This window comes from Heloderma suspectum, chromosome 4 (assembly GCF_057233095.1).
Source record: "Heloderma suspectum isolate Gila_16-S chromosome 4, 16-S_ref, whole genome shotgun sequence".
Lineage (NCBI taxonomy): Eukaryota > Metazoa > Chordata > Lepidosauria > Squamata > Helodermatidae > Heloderma > Heloderma suspectum.
Genome location: NC_139461.1, coordinates 293529137 through 293553535, shown reverse-complemented (window position 1 = coordinate 293553535; position 24399 = coordinate 293529137). Strand labels below are relative to the sequence as shown.

The window sequence follows — 24399 nt, the reverse complement described above, 5'->3', positions numbered from 1 at the left end:
GACATCACCAGATGGTCAATATCGAAATCAGATTGATTATGTACTTTGCAGCCAAAGATGGAGAAGCTCCATACAGTCAGTAAAAACAAGACCTGGAGCTGACTGTGGCTCACATCATGAGCTTCTTAATGCAAAATTTCGGCTTAAATTGAAGAACGTAGGGAAAACCACTAAACCATTCAGGTATGACCTCAATCATATCCCTTATGAATATACAGTGAAGGTGAGGAATAGATTTCAGGGATTAGACCTGATAGACAGAGTGCCTGAGGAACTATGGACAGAGGTCCATAACATTGTTCAGGAGGCAGCAACTAAATCCATCCCAAAGAAAAAGAAATGCAAGAAAGCAAAGTGGCTGTCTGATGAGGCTTTACAAGTAGCTGAGGAAAGAAGGGAAGCAAAAAGGAAGGGAGAAAGGGGAAGATATACCCAACTGAATGCAGAGTTCCAGAGAATAGCAAGGAGAGACAAGAAGGCCTTCTTAAATGAACAATGCAAAGAAATCGAGGAAAACAATAGAATGGGAAAGACTAGAGATCTCTTTAGCTATTTAAAATCCTAAAAGATAATGCTGTTAAAGTGCTGCATTCAATATGCCAACAAATTTGGAACACTCAACAGTGGCCACAAGAGTGGAAAAGGTCAGTTTACATTCCAATTCCAAAGAAGGGCAATGCAAAAGAGTGTTCAAACTACCGCACAATTGCGCTCATTTCACATGCCAGCAAGGTGATGCTCAAAATCCTACAAGCTAGGCTGCAGCAGCATGTGAACCGAGAACTACTGGAAGTACAAGCTGGGTTTCGAAGAGGCAGAGGAACTAGAGATCAAATCGCCAGCATTTGCTGGATCATGGAGAAAGCAAGAGAATTCCAGAAAAACGTCTATTTCTGCTTCACTGACTACGCTAAAGCCTTTGATTGTGTGGATCACAACAAACTGTGGCAAATTCTTAAAGAGATGGGAGTATCAGACCACCTTACCTGTCTCCTGAGAAACCTGTACGAGGGTCAAGAAGCAACAGTAAGAACCAGACAAGGAACGACTGATTGGTTCAAAATTGGGAAAGGAGTACGACAAGGCTGCTTATTGTTGCCCTGCTTATTTAACTTATATGCAAAGTACATCATGAGAAACGCCGGGTTGGATGAATCACAGGTCGGAATTAAGATTGCCGGGAGAATTATCAACAACCTCAGATACGCAGATGATACCACCCTAATGGCAGAAAGCGAAGAGGATCTAAAGAGCCTCTTGTTGAGGGTGAAAGAGGAGAGTGCAAAAGCTGGTTTGAAACTCAACATTAAAAAACCGAAGATCATGGCATCTGGCCCCATCACTTCCTGGCATATAGAAGGGGAAGAAATGGAAGCAGTGACAGATTTTACTTTCTTGGGCTCCAAGATCACCGCAGACGGTGACTGTAGCCATGAAATTTAAAGACGCTTGCTCCTTGGGAGGAAAGCTATGGCAAACCTAGACAGCATAGTAAGAAGCAGAGACATCACCTTACCAACAAAGGTTCGTCTAATCAAAGCTATGGTTTTCCCAGTAGTAATGTATGGCTGTGAGAGCTGGACTATAAGGAAGGCTGAGCGCCGAAGAATTGATGCTTTTGAACTGTGGAGCTGGAGAAGACTCTTACGAGTCCCCTGGACTGCAAGGAGGTCAAATCAGTCCATCCTAAAGGAAATCAACCCTGAGTGCTCATTGGAAGGACAGATACTGAAGCTGAAGCTCAAATATTTTGGCCACCTAATGCGAACAGAAAACTTACTGGAAAAGACCCTGATGCTGGGAACGATTGAAGGCAAAAGGAGAAGGGGACGGCAGAGGATGAGATGGCTAGATAGCATCACTGATGCAATGAATATGAACTTAAGCACACTCCGGGAGAGAGCGGAGAACAGGAAGGCCTGGTGTGCTATGGTCCATGGGGTCACGAAGAATCGGACACAACTTAATGACTGAACAACAACAGTGTTCACATTCAAATTTAAGCTTGGTCTTTGCAAACCAAGGTGCTATCTTATTACTAGACACTGAACAGAGATCCGTTTGGATCGAAACACTGTAAACCCTCTCCTTAAAAACCTCTTTGCTGTGGGCAACATTCAAAGTGGTAAAATATTTAAAGGAAAACCCGTAATAATGAATGTAATAAATTAATTTCTGAAACCAGGATAATGTGTTTGATAAGTTAACTCTCATTTGTTCTAAAAGGCACAGTTTAGGAAATCTAGTTGAAGGAGAGAAAAAAATCTTGAGCCAATAATTAAAGGCCCTGATGACCATGATAGATTTAACTGGTATTACACCAGTTTCTGAACGTAAAAATGAAGCAGGAATACACCATGTCAAACCTAGAATTGTTCTCAGCAATTTGTTTTGAAACATTTCTATATTATAGGAAGACTTCAAAGCCCATAACTCTCCTCCATATACAAACTGAGGGATAAGTTTTGATTTCAACAAAATTAGCATTGGGTGGATTTGGTAACCTCCCCTTGTATGCCAAAACTTCAGTAAACCGTTTAGTTGTTGGTTTGTCTTTAATTTCAAGGATTTGAAATGAGCATCCCAGCCTCCTGAAGCTGAAAAAAGAACACCCAGATAGCGATATGAGGATACTTGCTCAATAGGGTGGGTGTTTATTCTCCATTTGTGTACTGGGGATCTATGTCCAAAGACCATGACTTTGGTTTTCCCATAATTTAGAGATAGTAGGGTTTTATGGAAATATTCAGCCAAAGCTGATAGTAATCTCCTTAAACCTACCTGGGTATATGAAATGAGAATCAGATCATCAGCATAAAGAAGAAAGGACAATTTCCTTTCTTCTAATTTTACTGGGAAATAGAAATCAGCAGTCAAATCAAAAGCTATATCATTTACAAATATGTGTATGATTTTCTACTGCTGGTCATGTGTCCAGCAGTAGAAAATCTCACCTGAATGTTTTGAGTTTTCATGCAACAGTTGTAATAGAATCAAGAGATGTCGATCTAAATTTAAGTCTGCCAGTTTTGCCCATAACCTGTTCCTATTGAGTCAAAAGCTGCTTTGAAATCAACAAATGCCACATACAATTTTGATTTTTTTTAGATTTTTGTACTTATTAACCAGGTGGTCTAGTGCAAAACAATGGTCCATTGCTGAATAACCCACTCGAAAACCAGCTTGTTCTTCTATAAGGATGTTATCTATGAAGGCCCAATCCTCCAGTTTGTTTAGCAGATGTCTAGCATATAATTTGGCTGCAATATCAATAAGACTAATTGGCCTATAATTTGAAGGGAGATTATGGTCTCCTTTTTTGAAGATCGGAATTACAATAGTATTCCAACCCTTTGGGAATTCCCCAAGTAGGTTTATATGATCGAACAATTTGGCCAAAATAGGCAGCCACCACTTGATGTTATGTTTGATTACCTCTGCTGGGACATATGTCTTCTCCTGGGGCTTTTTAGCTGGCATTATATTAATTAATAACTCTATCTCTTTATGGGATATGGGGGGCCATGGATCTGTAGTGCAAAGGATGGAGCATAAAGGCAGATTTAATTGCGGGCTATCGGCATTAAATAAAACACTAAAGTGTTTCTCCCAATCTGTCTTTGATATTTGTGGATTTACATTTGATATATCACCATTTAAATTGTTGTTTAAAGGTAAAGGTGTCCCCAACCAGTCGTGTCTGACTCTAGGGTGCGGTGCTCATCCCCGTTTCTAAGCCGAAGAGCCAGCGCTGTCCGAAGACGCTTCCGTGGTCATGTGGCCGGCATGACTGAACACCGAGGTGCACGGAACGCTGTTACCTTTCCCACCGAGGCGGTACCTATTTATCTACTTGCAATTTCTTGCTTTCGAACTGCTAGGTTGGCAGAAACTGGGACTGAAGACGGGAGCTCACTCCGTCACGCAGCACTCGGGTCTCGAACTGCTGACCTGCCGACCTTCCAGTCTGCAGTTCAGCGTCTTAACCAAAAGGCTGACATATCTTTTGTCTTCAAAGCAGTATCCAAGCTATGCCAGAGATGTCTTTGAAATGTCATTTTCTTATTTCTGATTAATTTCCTGTATTCTTTTTTCTTATTCACAAGTGTCTCAATTATTTTAGGGGAATGGTTAGACTTTATTTTCCTAGCATAGCTTCTTACTGCTGATCGAGCCTTTCTGCAATCCAGGTCAAACCAGCTTTCTTGGTATTGGTTGCAGAAAGCTCTACATTTGCCTCTGATCAAATTAGGCTTTAGAATACTCGTTATATGTTGATACAGAGGTACAACGTTTGCTGAGGTAACATCTAATTGTAGTATATTATTACGAAGGGATAACATCTGTTCTGATAGGAGGGTACGATTTATTATAACCATTGTAATGTTATTCCATTTAACCCTCCTTTAACCAAGTAGATCGACACTGGCCTGGAACTCTTCACAGGCAAAAATCTGGAGGCTTCCATCTTCTCTAAAGAACTCAAACCTTAGAGGCTGGTGGTCACAATGGCCCGTAGGCATGACATCAAAATTAATGAAGTTAATTAATTCTCTGAATAAGAATTTTAATCTTATTCAGAGGAGCACAGGCATAATCAATTATGCTTTGCCCCGTTATTGATAAATAGGTAAAGTTTCCTGGGGTATCTTTTGGATAGGAGCCATTCAAGATTGAATAGTTCCTTTTAAACAGAAACTCCAAAAAGTTGTAACCCTCTATATTAGTAGTCTTGTCTCTCAAGATCTGTGGAAAGACAGCTAACAATACTTCTTCATCAATATTCAGGTGGCCTGCTAACTTATTTTTGTTTCCTCCAATTCTAGCATTAAAATCTCCTACTGCTGTAATAATAGCGAGTGGGAATTCATTTTCTAGGTAATCAAGGGCCGTATCCAATTCAGTCCAATGCATGTTAAAAGGGGCTTTTGTACTATGGGGCGGGATATAGATGTTAATTATGATTGGGGGAAAACTACTCTCTGACCACACCCTGTCAGAAGGGATGGGGCAGCTTTCACTTTGCACCTGCCACTCTCTGGGTGGTCTTTTGGGGTGTGGTGTCCTGGACTTTGGCCCCAAAGTCCAACCCTAACTGTACTATGCTCAAGAAAGAGACTTTTCTGGCATGCAGAAAACTTTGCAGGACAAAACCGCAAGCATAAAACTGCTTTTTCTGCCCTTCCCCAACACTTTCTGCAAGCTTTCCTCATGCCCTCTAGCAATCACTGAGGGCGTGAAGAGAGGCAGGGATTTTTCTTCCATTGTGGAAGCAAGGGTAGAATTGGTAGAGAGGACACAGAGAGAGGGAGGCTTGATTGGTAAGCCAAGTTGATATTTTGTTGACCTGGGAACAGATTGCCCCATCTCTGCAGCTTGCTTGGATGCCATGCTAGCCTCAGAGGAAGGAGTGTCTTTCTCCAGGCCGCCACAGAAATGCAGTGGGCTGGCAGCAGAGAGGGATTGATTTGTCCCTCCTCTGCTAGTCCGCTTGGAGTTAATCACCTGCATTTCTGCACAATGTGCAGAGTAGGGGCTTCCCTCCTCCATGGCCAGCAGGCTACTAATTTCTTAGCAGGCTAGTTAACCAAAATAAAATAAATCAGTCTAGTAACTTCAGTGGACTTACTTACAAGGCTGCCCTTTTTGCATAATTAAGCGTATAAGTGCTGCCGTACCATTTTTATACTTTTAGGGTGCAATCCTATGCATGTTTTGTTGGCTGGGGAATGCTGGGAGTTGTAGGCCTTTTCTCTGTCTAAATGTGCATAGGATTGCGCCCTAAAGGTCTTAGTTTTAGCATGTGCAGCAGTAGATGTACCCACCTTCAGGAGCCCCCTCCCCACTGCTCTGGGCGCCTCATGCTCTTGGTCTGGGTGGCCAGACCAGAGCAGGAACTCACACAAGAGTTGCAATGGAAACCTCTTCTGAGGCCAGGTCTTTCCTGCTCTGCCTCTGCAGTAGGAACAATTCAATCAACCAGACACTCCCAATGTGGAATTACGCTCATTCCCAGGCAGAGGCTGAATGGAAAGGGAGGGAGAGAAGGCCAGAACAATTAATCTAGAGGTACAGAGAACTACCTCATGCTCCAGAGGGCAGGACTAGAACTAATGGGTGGGAAGTGCAATGCCACAGATTTCAGCTAAACATTTCAGAGAAACTTCCCAACAGCGGGAGCTGTTCAACAGTGAAACTGACTTCCTTGGGAGGCGGGAGGCTCTCTTTCGCTGGAGGTATTTATGCTGAGCCTGGATGGCTATCCCTCAAGATTGCTGTAGTTCAGGGTGGGGGGAAATGCGGCTCTCAAGGAAGTTGGGCTGCAACTCCCATCGTGCCTCTGTGCCGGCTAGGGCTGGTGGCAGCTGCAGTCCAACATCTCCTGCAGGAACACATGTTGCCTACCCCTGCTACAGTTGCATCTTGCATTCTGTAGAGCAGGGGTGCAGAACCTCCTTCAGCCCAGGAGCCAAATTCAGTTTTGGAGAGGCTTTCGGGGGCTGCAGTCCAGAGGTGGGCAGAGCTGAAGGCAAAATGGGTGGAGCCAAAATACCATCCTATTTTAGCTTAAAGGTCTTACTGCCTGCAACTAAGCCTTAGAAGAGGCATTTCAGCCTTTCAGAACAGGGAAGAAAGGCTGCTCAAAAGCCAGGAAACCACACAATAGCTGTTTGGGAGAAAGGAGCCAGGGGAAGGGGCGTGGCCATCTGGAGAACCCCCAGGCTTCATGTTCCATGACCCTGGAGTAGAGGGATGAAATAAGATCACCCCCAAGGTGCCTTTATGAGTTTTGTTCATTCCAGACCTGTGTACAAAGGGGCTCTCAAAATTCTCCAGCCTATTTGTGGGCAGAGAAACTGGGGGTGGGGGACAATTTCACCAAATTTCTCCAAGGGGAAGAGAAATTCTCCCACAGTTTCTCACAGACAGAGCTCACTATTGGCAGGGGTTGAAGCACAGCTTCTTCCTTTTTTCCTCAGGATTTTTGGTTTACTGCACTGCTTCTGTTGGTGGCTTCCACTTTTTTGAGGCAGAATTTTGAATTTCTTTTGGTGGTACTTTTGAGCTTACCCAATCACTATGAGGTGTTTTCTCTCTATTGCACATCTTTCCATTGCTCTGCAGCCTCCCAGGCCACCTGCCATTCCTGAACTGAAAAAGCCCCATGGGAGGAATTGCCTCATGATGTCTTCCTTATGCTGGCTTTAACCGAAGTGTGGGAAGCTGAGGAGGCTACAGGCTGCCAGAGATTACTGTACAATGACAGATGGGACACTCACCCACACCTCACCCACCTCACAAATAAGTTAAGGCCAAGAACCTGAAACCCACCCCATGAGAATTTCTCCTCCTCTGAATTTCTTTTCGAAAGCAATCTCTTTTCTATCAAATTGAATGAGAATGGTTGAAAAAATGTGGGAGAGATTTTTGGCACAGCACTAGTTCATTTTTCTTGGCGCAGTTTGGCGCAGCCTTATCATGTGGGCACAGGACTAAATGTGCCCCCTCCATAGAGCCCTGTGTGCTTGCCAATCTTTGGCATCCTCAGATTCACCTGGCACACCTAGGGAGCAATCCTACCAGGATAGGTGGCCACCTCCAAAGGTGGCCTTGCACTCAGAGGTGACCGCCTCTCCAATGCAGGGCAGAAGAAGTGCAGAGGAGATCGTCCATCCAACGCTTCAGCCGCCCTGCATTTGTGGAGAGACAACAGCCAATTTCAGCTCTCTAGCCACGGGAAGGCGGAGCGGGGGAAGCAGCTGCCAGACGACACGTTGGAAGTATCGTACCAGCATTTCCTCCTTCCTGGTCCCGGAACACCCTCGGAACGCCCTGTTTTCACCACTCCGCACTCCTCTTCCGAGCACTAAGTCATTTCGAGCTGCCTCCTAGGTAGCGTGGGAGTGGGGAGCATAGGTTCCAAGGTCAGTTCTTGGGAATCAACATATCCTATGGCCGTCTAGCCACTGACTAGCGACCATAGGATTGCTCCCTTAAGTGATTAGGCAAAAAATGTTTTAAAAGAATTTGCCTAGGCACATTGTATTTTGAGGGCAGGGATAGAAAGGTGGGGAAGAGAAAGAAGCCACAGAGATAAGACTATTACTAAAGAAATTAAAGGCACAATCCTATGTATGTTTAGGCAGAAAAGAAGTCCTACAACTCCCAGCATGCCCCAACCAGCATGCCCAATGAGATAATGGGAATTGTGGTCTCACACATCTATTGGGCACCAGGTTGGGTGGGGAATGCTGGCCGTTGTAGGAGGTTTTCTGTCTAAACCTACATATGAATGTGCCCTAAAACTATAAGGTTTGCTGAAACTCTGTTTCACATATCTGTTCCATTAATCTGATGTGCTGCAAAATCAGTATTCAATTACTGTGCCTTTGTGTGTGCATGCCCAACCCACATAAAAAGCAACAAAATTTCTTTTCTCAATTAAACAACTTTCAGTACTTCTATCCAGAATACTTTTATTATATGGAGCATCCTATACAATGGCATTTTGATAATGGGGAAACATTTACAAATGGGGAGGGAATGTAGTTTTGTGACTTCTATTATCCTCCCCCTCCCTCCCACCATGCACACTGCACCTCACACTCATTTCAAATACACAAAAAGTTATTGCTTTGTCAACACACACCTCAGATCATAAAGAAATCTTCAGTGGCAAGAATGGAGGATTTTCATCTTTTTTTCTTTTTTAGTAAAAAGTATTTTAAATATCCAGCATAAAACAGAACTGTACATAACCTAGTAGTGTATTGAACTTACCTATTACCTTTTGGGGAGGGGGACTTTAAAATCTGAAGCCCATTTAATAAAAAAAAGTATTAAAATGTTCACCATTATTTACAAATCCCATTAAATTACACATAAATAAATATATACATTCAACACATTGTTTTCCCTTATACACATAAAACCTCCCTGGATATATATATATATATATATATATATATATATTTATATATATAATATTTGGCCTATATAGGCAAAAAATAATTAAAAATTATGTGCCTATTCTTTCAAGTTTTTTTCCTATTTTAAAAACACAAGACCTGATGTGTATAAAGCTGCAATATCCTGACTTTTTTTTTTTTGCATTTTTTAAGTGGATGGAAGTTTCTATTCTTTTTTTAGTTTGAACTCATTTTTCCTTGTGATAAAAAAAAAAATCTGCTACAGTACGCTTTAGTGCTTGCTGCCCCCATTCATATCAGTCTTTCAGAAGCCACACTTACATTAGAATATGCCGAGAAGTCGGAGTATTTTTTTAAGTGATACCAAGCAGTCAAATATCATCGGACATATTATTTCAGCCTTCCAAAACCTGGCTCCCTCCAGATGTGTTCCACTACATCACCTATCATCCCCAGCTGGGGAAGAGGGGTGCTGTAAGCCAACATATCTGAAGGACATCAGGTTTGGGGAAGGTAGCATTATTTCGATTTCATACCAAGCTCAATCAAAAGCTTTTCATTTTCAGTTAGAGTTCTGGGTGTCTTGCCAGCAATTCAGATGGCCCGAGGCTAATACTGCAATATGTTCTGATGCTGGTTTCCCCAAAAAACAGCAGGATCCCACTTATAACTGGCTTGTCAGAACTTAGACACTCCGTTAGGGCGCAATCCTATGCATATTTAGACAGAAAAAAAGTCCTACAATTCCCAGCACGCCCCCACCAACCATGCTAGCTGAGGCATACTGGGAGTTGTAGAACTTCGTGTGTGTCTAAACATGCATAGGATTGCACCCTTAGAGCATGAGCGGTCCCCTCCCCCAACCAGTGCCTGGACTAACAAGCCAATACACACCTCCCATAAAGCAATACAGATGGTCTTTCTCCATAAGTAACCTGTATGCACACTCTGGCCTGGTGCAGACACAACACGAAACCACGTGAATCAGCCTGCTCTAGCCTGCATGTTCCCCCATCCTAGGTCACCCTTCAGCTCAGCTGCAAGGAAGAGACTGGAAACATCTTCCTCCTGTTAAACCATCGATTATTGTTATATCTGAAAAGGACAAATTGTGATTAGTGTAAACTAAGATTCACTGAAACCAACCAGACCGTGGCATAATGATCGCAGTTTGTTTCAATAAACCATAGTTTAAATAAACCACAGTTTGTCATTTTCAGACACAACTGGGTTAGCATTAAACAGGAAGCAGATGTTTCCAACTGCCTTCCCACAGGTGCACTTGGAGGAGATGGGAAAAGGGAGTATGGACCCTGGGACTTCAGCAATTCACATAGCTCTAGAACAGGGGTGGACAACACATGGCCCATAGGCCTGTCACCACTTGCCACCCCACATTAGAGGGGGGGTTGGTGGGGGGGAAGGCATCCATAGCAGCTATGGAATGCCCAAAGGGTTAAACTTAACTTGCCTGCAAGCTAAATTTGACCCTTTTAGTGACCAAAAGGTCAAATTTACCCACTGTGGACAGCACTTTTTAAAAAGCATTTTTAATGTTTTAACATTTATTCATTTGATTGGCCTCAGGAGGGGGTTGCAGCCCATGGAAGGAAGGGTCTGGGGGGTGAAAAGGCCATTGGGCGATTGGGGGGGGAGGCATACACAGCGGCTATGGAATGCCCAAAGGGTCAAAGCTTGCCTGCAAGCTAAATTTGACCCTTGTAGTGCTCCGTAATGGGTACAGAGTGACCAAAGGGTCAAATTTCCCACTATGGACACCATTTTTAAAGGTACTTTTTATTTTTAAAATATTTATTCATTTATTTATTTTCAGCCCAAGGGAGAGTGGCAGCTCATGGAGAGAGCGGTCAGGGGTGTGTGAAAATGACTGCTGGACCTTTTGCAGTTGCCCACTCCTCCTCTAGATAAACTGTTTAGTGTTGAGTCTCAACCGGGCAGCTGTTGTAGGTACCCAAGAGGAAAGGATGGATCTTGCCCAAAGTATCTGAAAACAGCAACTAACAGATTTCCACGCAAGAAAAAAAATTAGATAGCACCACTTTTTAGTGTTTAAAGATAATTGTATCCATGTTACCTTCTGGTAGCTGGTCCCACAATTTATGACTAAGAGCAGCTTTAAAGAAGAGAAAGAGACACATGTATCTCACGGAAGATCCAGAAAAGGATGCTGCAAAAAATAAAAAATAAACACACCCCAAAGCAAATTGTAACAGATATCTACATGCCCTCTTGGCAAGAAGATCTTAAGTCTGTGTGTGAGAACAGTTTTGGAAAGTCTGGCTTCTCTGTCTCCCCCTCACTCTCACTTCCGGTGCTTGTCCATCTTCTCGATGCTTTTATTGGTTTCCACGGGGCTCTGTTCCCCTGCATTCATATAGGTTTTGTCCGCTATTTTGAGCGCTTCGTTCAGGTAGTTCTGGACGGATGTCATGGCGGCACAGATTGCAGCGCTCCCAAAGCCATGCGTGATCAGGCTGAAGTGAGTCAAGCAGCCCTGGATGCCAGGGTCCAAAATGGGGCTGGGCCTAGTGTTCCCAAGAGGGGTTCGATCTTGTGTGAGGAGCTCCGTGAATTCTTTACAGATCTGTCTGCAAGAGACACAGACACATATATTAAGAGACATCAGCGATCGCACCTGATTCAGAAAAGAAGTAGTGACGTTAGCTCTACTGAAGCGGGGGGAACCTCAGGTCCAGGCGCCAAATCAAGCCCTCTGGGGTTCTCCAGATGGCCACACCCCCTTCCCCTGGCCACACACCCCTTCCCCAAATCACCGATCATTTGGTGGTTCCTGGGCTTTTGTGCCATTCCCCCCCCCCATTCTAAAAGATTGCTGTTTCTAGATACTTTGGGCAAGATCCATCCTTTCCTCTTGGGTACCTATAGTACCTGCCTGGTTGAGACTCAACACTAAACCATTTATCTAGAGTAGGAGTGTGCAACTGCAAATGGTCCAGCAGTCATTTTCACGCACCCCTGACCGCTCTCTCCATGAGCTGCAACACCCCCTTGGGCTGAAAATAAATGAATAAATATTTTAAAAAAAAAAATACCCTTTAAAAACGGTGTCCATAGTGAGTACGTTTGACCCTTTGGTCACTCTGTACCCATTACGGAGCACTACAAGGGTCAAATTTAGCTTGCAGGCAAGCTTTGACCCTTTGGGCATTCCATAGCCGCTGTGTATGCCTCCCCCCGCCAATCGCCCAATGGCCATTTTCACCCCCAGACCCTTCCTTCCATGGGCTGCAACCCCCTCCTGAGGCCAATTAAATGAATGTTAAAACATTAAAAATGCTTTTTTGAAAATGCTGTCCACAGTGGGTAAATTTGACCTTTTGGTCACTAAAAGGGTCAAATTTAGCTTGCAGGCAAGTTAAGTTTAACCCTTTGGGCATTCCACAGCCACTGTGTATGCCTCCCCCTCCCAATCCCCCAGTGGCCATTTTCATCCCCCAGACCCCTCCCTCCATGGGCCGCAATCCCGCCCCTGCTGGCCAAAAATAAATGAATGAATGAATGAATATTAAAAAATTAAAAATGCTTTTTAAAAATGCTGCCCACAGTGGGTAAATTTGACCTTTTGGTCACTAAAAGGGTCAAATTTGGCTTGCAGGCAAGTTGCCTCTCCCACCCCTGCTTGGCTGAGATGGACCAATATTTTTAAGAGCAAAGGTCACAGCCAACTACATCACTGCAACAAGGCAGAACAAGAGTGGCACGGAATCTCCTCCCCCCACCCCAACAGAAATGTTTGTTAGCTAGACGAGCCAGAAGTAAAGTTCAAGACAGACACACACGCAACCCTGTCGCTGCTGCAGCTGGCCAGCCAGCCAGGTGCAGGAGGACGTTTGGCACAATGCTCGGTTGAGTAAAAATGGGTCAGAAGAAAGTAGCTCCCACCCCCACGTTATCTTCAGAACAGCCCTGTGAGGTAGGCTAAAACGTAGGAAGCTGCCTTATATAGCTCCAGACCACTTGTCAACCTAGCTCCGGATTAGTTACACCACCTAGCAGCAACTCTCCAGGGTCTCAGACAGGGGTCTTTTGGGCTCTACCTAGAGAGGCCAGGGCCTGAATCTGGAACCTCCTCCTCAATGCAGAGCATGGGTTCTACGACTGAGCCATGGCCCCTCCCCATTACAAGGAAGGAAAACTTGCACTCTCCACCCCACGGAACTTGAACCCTTTGACATTACCAGCATCATGGCCTGACCAGCTGAGCCACCTGGCCACTTGTAAAATTAGCCTACCCCTTCTGCTTTGGAACACAGGAAGCTGCCTCATACCAGGTCAGCCTGTTTGTCCATCTGGCCCAGTTATATCTGCTCTGACTGGCAGGAACGCTACACGACCGCAGGCAGAGATTTGTGCCATCACCTAATATTTGATCCTTCTACCTGGACAGACCAGGGATCGAACTTGGAACCTTCTGCATACAAAGCTTGTGCTCTACCACTGAGCTACAGTGCGTCATGAAGATGGTGACTGGCCCAAGATCACCCAGTGACCGTCATCCTGAAGGGAGAATTGAACCTGGATCTCCCCAGTCCGAATGGAACACTGAACCACACTTGCTCAATAGTCATAGGGCAGTATGTATTCTGTGCTGGAAAAAGAAATGCACCCCCAATACTCTGGACCAAGGTAGTCCAAATTCTACAGTGACAGAAGAGAAACATACAGGAACAGGATAAATCATGATAATTAAAATCATGACAATTAAAACAAATCTCCATGGTCTCTGATCAATGCAATCTGCATAAATTTGCATCCAGAAAAAAAAACTCTTCTAAAGGAAAAAAGCAGGGTTTTTAGATGATGCACACATGGAGTGCGGCAGGCAAAGATCAAGGGAAGCTCCAAGTAAGTCGAGGTTTTCCTTCATATGTGTAAGAGACAAGGGAATGCCTCCTTTGAGATATTTGTATTTTTTAGAGTACTTGTGCAAAAAATTTCAAAAAGGTAAAACCTGCTAATGGATTAACCAGGGCTGAACAATGCAAAGAAATCGAGGAAAACAACAGAATGGGAAAGACTAGAGATCTCTTCAAGAAAATTGAAGATCTCAAGGGAACGTTTTGTGCAAAGACAGGCATGATAAAGGACAAAGAAGGCAGGGACCTAACAGAAGCAGATGAGATTAAGAAGAGGTGGCAAGAATACACAGAAGAACTATACAGGAAAGATCTGAATGTCCCTGATAGCCATGATAGTGCGGTCACTGAACTTGAGCCGGACATCCTCGAGAGTAAAGTCAAGGGGAAGAAATGGAAGCAGTGACAGATTTTACTTTCTTGGGCTCCAAGATCACCGCAGATGGTGACTGTAGCCATGAAATTAAAAGACGCTTGCTCCTTGGGAGGAAAGTTATGGCAAACCTAGACAGCATAGTAAGAAGCAGAGAAATCACCTTGCCGACAAAGGTCCGTATAATCAAAGCTATGGTTTTCCCAGTAGTAATGTATGGCTGTGAGAGCTGGACTATAAGGAAGGCTGAGCGCCGAAAAATTGATGCTTTTGAACTGTGGTGCTGGAGAAGACTCTTACGAGTCCCCTGGACTGCAAGGAGGTCCAATCAGTCCATCCTAAAGGAAATCAACCCTGACTGCTCATTGGAAGGACGGATACTGAAGCTGAAGCTCAAATATTTTGGCCACCTAATGCGAAGAGAAAAGTCTCTGGAAAAGACCCTGATGCTGGGAAAGACTGAAGGCAAAAGGAGAAGGGGACGACAGAGGATGAAATGGCTAGATAGCATCACTGATGCAATGAATATGAACTTGAGCACACTCCGGGAGAGAGCGCAGGACAGGAAGGCCTGGCGTGCTATGGTCCATGGGGTCACGAAGAGTCGGACACGACTGAACGACTGAACAACAACAACAACAACCTTTTTGTAGTCTATATCAGTTCAGTATAATCAGCCACATATTGCAGCCCTGTTTAGCTTGCAGAACTTTTCAGCATGGGGAGGAGGCAGAGGAGTTTAATTAATTAATTAATTTCTAAATTTATGAGTCTTTCAGCCCAGGTGGGGCCTCCAAGGCGACTTACAATTAAAACAACTTTGGAGGAGTTGCAGTCTGGAGCAATCCCACCTGGTCCAGGGAACAGGAATTAGGGCTGGAGGGCAGAACATGGCAGAGGGGGCCCTTTCACAGTCTTTTTGGTGCCTTTTAAAAAAGCATTCCCCTCTCATTCCTCCCAATGGGAGGGAAATAAACCTTCAGGGCTCGTGTCAAGAGTAGGCATGGCTGTGCACCTGCTGAGGGCCCTCGCCCCAACAAGGGCCCACTGACAGGAGCCCCCTGGACTTGCTCCTCCTCTCTACCACTTTAACCGGATTTCCCACCATCATCTTGCTCTGGCCCAGACCACGGTGGTGGAGTGAAGGTGGTGCGGTAGATGCCACTGCCTACTTGCTCCCTGGCTCTCTGCCTGTCAAGCAAGCAAGTGGTAGCAATGATGAGAAAGAAGATGAGAAGCAATAGCAGCTGCTGGCAATGGTGGTGAGAAGGGAGACTCACTGAGGGAGGGGGCCCATTGAGGGTGCCATTGCCCAAGGGCCCTCAGAAACCTGGAACCAACACCACAACCAGGTCTGGAATAGTTTCCTCCCATTCCGAGGGTGTGTTGGGGAACAGGAGGGCTTTAAATCCTGAAAATCAAAGTGTCCCTCGATCCATCCCTGGGTGGCTTCTTTTTTGCCCCCTCTGCTGGAGTTCCAGCGACAGAGGGGAAACGGAAGGTCTGCTGCCCAGAGAAGGTTTCCAAGGACAGACCTTCTCCCTGGGTAAAGAAGGAGATCTGTAAAATCCTGCAGCCCTGGAACACCATCAAGAGACCTGCACCCAACGCTGTCTCATTCATTCCATTTCTATTCTGCCATTCTTCCAAGGAGCTCAGGGTTGCATCTGTGTGGCTCAATCCAATGTTAGTCCAGGCTCATTGAAATGAATGGGACTTAAACTAACTCTGGATATAGCCCATACATCTCCCCACTTCTGTTTTATTCTCTGGTGGGTCGGGTCAGGGATCACTCAGCTCTAACGACGGTAAGCGGCAAAATACACCGCAATACTGAACCAAAAGACACGTTGGAGAGAAGGTGCTCTCAAGAAGGCATGCAGGACCTTCGGGTTTGAAAAGGACAAGAACAAGCACCTTGAATTAGATCCAGAAGTAAACAGGCAGCCAATGACATTTTAATAAAACCTAAAATGACAGCACTTCAATCATATTGTTGTTATCTTGAGGGCTAGCAACTTGGGCTTTATTTTTAATTAAGACCGACATTCTTAGGGAACTGGATTCTGTTGCCAATACCACATTGTGCACATTTCTGAACTCCTGTGGAACACAACACATACCACACTGGTTGAAAGACCTACACCTATTGCTCACAGGTTGCTACGATCTGGCATTCCCCAACCTTTTGCCTCCAGGTTTGTTAGATTACAAGTCCCAGCATCGCCCAGCCAGCTGGAAGTTGTGGTCCAACCCATCTGGAGAACACCAGGTTGGGGAAGTTTGCTATAATCCAACTTCAGAATCCAAGATAAATTTATGCTATTTTCCTTCAGTATGACCTTCTGCCTGGATCTGCTCTATTAATCAGTTGAAGGTTTAGTAACAGGAGAACTTCCACATTTGCCAGGGTAATGGAAGCTGTAAAACTGGATCTGTCTCTCACTGGAGACTGATGGCTCATGTGGAAGTACCTACAGATTTCATACACCGAGCATGGACCTAAACCAGCCTGCAAGTTTGCAGAAGTGGAAATGTATTCTTAGATGCACCCAAGAGGCTTTGCACGTTCCAGAGTTACAAAAATCCAAAAGGATCATTTGGGATTTGTGCCATTCTACAAAAGGCACACGGTACCTTTTGATCTTGAAAACGATTACTGAGAAGTTATGAAAGCGAAAAGCTACTTATTTCCTCCTGTTGACATTCCAGCCCCCAATGCAAAAAACATGCAACACTCTCTCGTGTGGGAAAAGCTATAACCCTCAAGCAATCACAGCTGGCATGCTATGCAGTTGGGAGGCGAATTGCCTCAAATTTCTTCCTTAAAATACGCTCTCAGTTTCCTTTAAAGAGAATTTCAATTACAGATTCAGTAAAAAGAAAAAGACAAAAAAACCAAGCTGTACCTCAAAGTGACCACACAAATCTCAACAAGCTTGAAGCCGATACCATGATGCCCAAGCCAGATATTGGTACACATCATCATATAACTCCAGCCTGTTCAATTATCAGGAAGAGCTAAGCCAGCGTTCCGCAACCTGGCACCTTCCAGATGTGTTGGGACTACAACTCCCAGAATTCCTCAGCCAACTTAGCTGGCTGGAGGATTCTGGGAGTTGTAGTCCAATACATCTGGAGAGTGCTAGGTTGCATGCAGAAGGCTAAGCTTTGGAATACCACCGTCTATCCAACATCTTTCTTCTTTTTTACAAAATAACTACAGTCAATATCCATTAAAAACTTTTAAGACAAACCAGTGGAAAACCCCCAAAGCAAAATACATTTGCTGGATTTAGAAACTGAGAAATTCATCTCAACCTTTCATTCATCTTGGCTTTTAGTACTTCTCACTCTCAGAGCCTCCATCTGTAGAATGGAAACCATAAAGGACAATCCAGCCCATGTTAACTATTTTTTAAAAAGAATTATCCACTTGCATCCAATGGTGTTTTTGCGTGAGCTTGTCCACTCCTGCGATGTCCACTCCTGCATGATATTCACTTATCGCCCCTGTAGCCTGCCTGCACCCATCCACCCCAAGTCTTCCCACACTGTACTGCAGGGTCCCCAACACTTATAAACATTTTCTTGGGGTCTGCAGTGGGGTCTGGAAGGCAAAGTGGGGGTCCACCCAACATAAGCAGAATTGCTTTCCCTCCCCATAGGAACATCTTTGGATACAATGCATCAATTTCAAAATGGGGGACAGATTAAGGGTGCAATCCCATGCATGTTTAGACAGAAAAAGTCCAGCATGCTCCAGCAAGGGCATACTGGGAGTTGTAGGACTTTTTTCTGTCTAAACATGCATGGGATTGCACCCTTAAGCACTTGTTTTAACTTCAGCTTTGGTAGGTTGGAACTCCGCTTTGCTGATCTGCAGAGAGAACACAGGAAGCCGCCTCATACAGAGTCCAACCAATAGTCTACCTTGCCCAAGGTCAATATTGTCAGAGGGAGTCAACCTGGTGCCCTCCAGATGTGTTGGGACTGCAGTTCCCACCAGCCCCAGCCAGCATGGCCAATGGTCAGTGGCTAGGCAAATTGTAGTCCAAAACATATGGAGGTCACTGGATTGCCATCCCCAGTCTACAGTGACTGCTCTCCAGGGTTTCACTTGGCTTCTTCCAAGCCCTTCTCAGTGTGCAATACCACTGAACTGCAGCAATTCCTCTGAAGGCAAAGGTGCAAGTTTGAAAAGCATTAAGTGATCCTTGTTTAGGTAGTTTTTTGTTTTAAACTTCAGCCTAGTCTAGAGAGTCAGCAGATTTGCTCTTCACTGGGCAGCTGAAGATATTCTGTGGTGTTGCTCAAGTACCATTTAACCACATGCATTCAACATCTTTGGAAACCCGTGCTGTATTATTTTCCAAAAGCAGCTTCCAGTCCTTATGGCTGCCAAGCTAAGCTTGAAAGCATTGTCCAATTCCTTGTGCAAGGTAGGAAGTTCTTCTAAATTGCACAAACCACGTTGCAGAGGCTGGCTTTTCTGGAAGCCAGATTATACACAGGTCAGACCCCAACTTCTAATTAGGGGCAGGGGAGGGAGAGAGAAAGGACACTGCTCCCACAGGCTGTAAAACTTGTCTTGGACTGTATTGTAGCCGCGGCACAGCTTGTCAACTGAGTGAAGTGGCTCTCTATACTAAAAATCAGCAGACACAGGGTTTTCTAGAAGAAAAGGCATCAGAACTTCAGCCTGCCTGAAAATGGCAGCCCTCTTGGAGCAGACACATCGCACACTTGTTATTGTTGTATATGTGAGAACAGTTTTCTGGAAACTCAACTATTTATTACTGCTACTCATTGGACAAGCCCAGGGAAGAAAAGAACTTGGATTGGAGGAAAAGGACACATTCAACCCAACTGAGAATTGACCCTGGCTACTGGTCCATCTAGGCCAGGATTGTTTTGGCTCTCCCAAGGAGGATATACAGACTCAACCAACAGGGATCAGCAAGAAATGTGGGTTTGCATTTCAATGCGAGCTTATCAAATTTGCACCTCTCAAACTTAAGCACAAACTGGAAGTTTGCCACCCAAATCCATATATTTCCAAAGTTGTGATGCAGACTGCAAAAAAAAAAAAGAAAAAAATGTACACAAAAAAGCATACATTTAAAAAGCATGTATTTGTCTTAAAATGTACACGAAATACTTTATTCAGTGTGTGGGGGAGACATATTTGCAGCACTGAGCACAAAAATCTGTACATTTTGGGAAAATGTGCACAAAAACGCAGGTTTTGAAAATGTGCAGGAGAACGTGTAGACATTTTCATGAGGACTGAAAAAAGAAAACGCAATCTGAGGCGATATCATGGTGGAAAGAACTTGGCATTGGAAAAATGAGAACCTGAGCAAGATCAAGTTTGACAGATTTACCACCGCTCCGTACCAACTCATTCAGGCTTCTGCTGAAAAAGTGAAACCATTTCTTCCTGATCCCTCACAAGGCCTGCAGGTGCTGGGCTTTCCCCTTTGTGGCTTCCCTCTTAAAGAGACAGAACACAATGCTTGCCACACATGCATATGGCTGATGGGAAAAGGGCACGCCTCTTGTCCCCCAGATTAATTGAGCCCCAGCCGTGGCTCAGAGCTCAGCCCAAACTCACAGATCAGTGCTTTGCATGCAAAACATCATAGTTTCAATCCCAGGCATCTCCATTTAGAAGGTGCAGGGAGCAGGTGATGGGAAAAAAGCCCCTGCCAGTTAAGAGTAGACAATACTGGACTAGTCGGACGAATAATCTGGCTCTGTGCAAGGCTGCTTCCCATGTTCCTATGCCTAGGGCAGAGGGGGCAAGGACTGGATTTCAGGCTGAAGGAAGTTTCAAAAAGTTTGCCATTTTGCAGCTCTTGTTTGACCCTTAGAAAATCTCTATGTCATTATCAGAAGCAGTGCTTGTTTTATACATTAAAAATGGACCATTTAAACAAAACGAAGAGGGACAAAAGATCTCATAATGTTGAAGTCCCATGTAAATCTAATTGCTTTCGCATGCACCATAAAAAACCCCAACTACCATCTGTTTCACAAACTGAGAGGTACTGCAACTTACAAGCTGAGAGACTAAGCTGTGAACCAGAAGTTTCCAGTTCAAATCTCACCTCTGCAATTATCTCAATAGGAGGCAAACCCAGCCTGCCCTGGGATGGCAGCTACAAGCCATCATGTAAATTATTTCCCATAATTCCCCACAGCATCACTACTTTTGCACTCTAGGGCATTGTGGGTAATATAAAATGGTGGCCTGCTGCCACCACAGGGTAAGCTTGCTGGGGGCAGCAGGGGGACACCCACCACCGGGCACTGTGCTAAGCACACACACACACCCCGCTGCCCCAAGCCTGGAGCCAATTCTGGTCAAAGGCCTTAGGCAAGCCTCAGCAACCTCCCTCCTGCCACCCCCTCAAATCTGCAATATGCAGATAATGATACTTAAGTGGCTCTTTTAAAGATTATTGAGAACAGATTATTTAAGTCCTTTGGACATATTAAGAGTGCTATGGAAATGCTAAATATTGTTGTCAAGCCAAGAGGGTCGAGTTCAGACAAGATACCTACTTTGCAGCAAGCAGCATGTTCTTCCTGGTGGCCATCTCATTGCGACCTAGATGGGGCCGAGTTAAGTATTCAGCTACAGCTTTCGAAGGAAATTCAGTTTCACAGACATAGCCAAAATCCCGGGCAAGGTGAACAGCTTCGCCTGGAAGTGGGACAAAGAGAAAAGTTTTGCTTACTAGATTCCTCCCCCAAACACAACTGCTTGCAGGAGAAGTGCACACGTGGTATTTGTTACTTCCATGATATTCCCTACGCAGGACCATAATGTCTAGTATATTTTTTCACCAGGCTTATTATTTACTTTTAAAATGCCGTCAGATTTCAAAGAAGTAAATAGAGGCTGCCTATGAGAAAACTATTTTATGGACAGCATCTGATAAATTTTGCCTTGACACCAACGGTTGCAGAGTTTTATTTCTTCTTGGCCTAAAGCAAAGGCTAACACTGAATGCTTGAAGTGCAGCTCCTCAGAAGTGGGGATCAGCTAGTGGTCTCCTCCAAGAGAAGGATCAGCTGCTCATTTGTGCTTTAACCAGCTCATCTGGATCCACTGCAACAAAACTTCTACCATAAAAATAAGTATTTAGTATTACATTTATATTCCACCTTTTTTCCTCCTGCAAGGATCCCAAGGCGGCTCATGTGGTCCTCCTCCTCTCCATTTTATCCTCACGGCAAACCTGTGAGGTAGGTTAGGCTGAGAGTCAAGTGACCTGAGTGGGGACCAGAACCTGGATCTTCCAAAGAGTCCCAGGCCAACACTAACCGCTACACCACACTGGCTCTCCCACATGGTTAAAAAAAATACAAAAGAGGGGTTCTCCAAATTATGTTTGGGCTAAATTCAGTCTTCTCAACCTATAATTGACAACTTCTTCCCACACATTTTTGCAAGATGTCGAGTGACAGCAAGAAATATTAGTTTGTAGTAAGTAGCATGAATTAACAGAACATAAGAAGAGCCCTGCTGGATCAGACCAAGGGTCCATCCAGTCCAGCATTCTATTCACACAGTGGCCAATCAGCTGTTGACCAGGAACCCACAAGCAGGACACAACCGCAACAGCATCCTTCTGCCCATGTTCCCCAGCAACTGGTGTACATAGGCTCACTGCCTCTGATACTGGAGGTAACACACAGCCATCAGGACCAGTAGCCATTGATAGCCCTCTTGTCCAGGAATTTTGTCTAACCCCCTTTTAAAGCCATCCAAATTGATGGCCATCACTACATCCCGTGGTAGTGAATTCCATAGTTTAACTATGTGCTGTGTGAAGAAGGACTTCCTTTTATCTGTCCTGAAGCTCCCACCAATCAGCTTCGTGGGATGACCGCATGCACACCATGCACAATTTTGTAGGCCTCTATCATGTCTCCCCTTACCCTCCTTTATCCCCACGCTAAACAATCCCACCTGTTGTAACCTTCCCTCACAGGGGAGATGCTCTAGCCCCTTGATCATTTTAGTTGCCCTTTTCTGTACAGTTCTGTGCAGAAGTTCTGAACAGCTAGGGTAGTAACTGAAACTACATAGATTGCTCAGAACATCACCCCCGTATGCTGTTGATGCAGCTTGAACCCAAACTCTCATCTGAGACTTGACGACACTCCCATCAAAACAGCTAGCCAAGCAACTATTCATTTTAATGGATCTGGATTCCACCCATAAATCCAGCCCAAGTCCAGTCAAGCAAAAACTGTGGGGTCTGAGCAGATTTAGCCCATTTGAGCCCAATGGACTGGTGTCCCGATTCTAAACACTTTTGCTTGGAAACTGGGGCGGCTTCACAAATTCAAGGTCATCACTCAGTTGCAGGACCAAATGTGCGAATGAAATATCACAGATCAAGTACTACACATATAACTTGCCTATTACTTTGAATAAACTGATTATTACTTTTTAAAAATATATGTACTGATTTTCCGTAGAGGCGGTTCATGCATTGACTTGCCATGCATCACACACCAACCAAGTTATATACACACACACATTGTAAACTAGGCCACGGTATTTCAATTAATTACTTAATGGGGGGATGCTCAAGACTTGGACTGTAAATCCATTAAATCCTTGCTACACAGCTTAATTAGGCTATAAATATGCAATCTATTTTTAGAAAAACAAAAATCTACCCTGATTTTTAAAAATATAATAAAAGCATTACTCTCATTTAGTTAACCCCTACTTGGGTTTCTGCTACACTCTCTTCCTAACTCCCATAACATCAGTCACCAAGCAAAAACAGATAGAGCTGGAAGGGATTTTAAGAAGTCATCTAGTCCAAAACCCTACTCAGTGTAGTCTACAATACAGGATGTCACCACAGCATCCCTCACAAATAGCCACCTAGCCTCTGCTTAAATACCTCCAGTGAAGGAGAACCCATCACCTCCTTAGGGAGACTGTTCCATGGTCAAACAGCTCTTACTATTTAGACATTCCTCCTAATATTTAGCAAAAACTTGCTTTCCTGCCATTGCCATCCATTGGTTCTAGTCCCACCCGCTAGAGCAATAATGAACATGTCTGCTCCATCTTCTGCACAATAGCCTTTCAGGTACTTATTTTGGAAACCGTTCTCTGATCTGAAAATTACTAGAGACTGGTGGCAATTTCATTGGCCGATTTGACCTGCTGCTGCCGCTGCTGCTTTGGGTTTGTTTGTAAGTTGCAATTTTGATTTCACATTGTCCTCTTTACAGCAGGGGTGGGCAACTTGTGACCCTCCAGATGTTTTGGCCTACACCTCCCAAGATCCCTCACCATTGGCTATGCTGGCTAAGGCTGATGGGCTTTGAAGGCCAAAGATGCCTACTCCTGCTTTGTAGGTGGCATTGATTGTGTTCATTTTACTGCATTTAGTTAAAATTGTTTTAGGATCTCATATGCCGCTTTGAGTACTTTTGAAGCAGAATAAGAAAGAAGCAAAATAAGCTCTGTGAACAGCATCACAGAGGTCACTTCACACATTAAACACAGAAACTCAGTTTGTCAGAGTGTTTATACCCGGCAGGGACCACAGCCAACCTCAACTCTCTGAAGATCGCTGAAGAACGTCTCTGTATTTTATACAGGCTTGTAAACACTTCTATCACACTTCTATCACACTTCCATTTTACTTTTTTTTTAAGCATTCACGTGTAAATGTAAATATTATAAAGCCTTATAATATAGCTCCCTTTATTTGCCTAGAAGATGCTTGCCAAATATAAGAAGCAGCGACAACAAAATCGAATACAAGGCCCCCAACTCAGAAAACTGGAACTAATTCCATTTGCTTCCCATATGGAAGTTAGAACCTTTAAACCTCACTTTAAAAATAAATAAATTAGGAAGAGTTCTTGGAATTCCACTGGGGGATGGTCCATCACTGCAGTCAGCGGCTCCAGGGCATTTAGATCTCTCTGTTCCCAAGTTGGCTCTCAGGATGAGTACTCCTGTTTTGGACTCGCATCTATATGCCATTACTTTGAGGTCTCATTAGTAATTTTAGACCTCTCTTCCCAGCTCTTTATGGGTTGCTTTTAGCCATGTTTTGTCTCAATGTGGCTTTGCGCAGAGCTCCTTTAAAAAAAAAATTACACCGTAGAGCAAAAATTTCCAAACTGTCTGGCTGGGTACACTGTA

General features: G+C 44.3%; 1 protein-coding gene across 2 annotated transcripts in view; it reads right to left on the bottom strand.

The window, feature by feature from the left end:
- Positions 1–9119: 9119 nt before the first annotated feature.
- The window catches only part of TFAP2C (transcription factor AP-2 gamma), a 41043-nt gene continuing 25763 nt past the window's right edge, over positions 9120–24399 (bottom strand). Inside the window, exons 6-7 of one of the 2 annotated variants that reach the window (XM_084848399.1) lie at positions 20772–20913; positions 9120–11539 (exon numbers count right to left, since the gene is read on the bottom strand). In XM_084848399.1, the coding sequence (XP_084704525.1) occupies positions 11254–11539; positions 20772–20913 (428 nt within the window). In that variant the 3' untranslated portion in view covers positions 9120–11253. The remainder of the gene's footprint in view (positions 11540–20771; positions 20914–24399) is intronic. The other variant, XM_084848400.1, reaches the window with a different exon arrangement.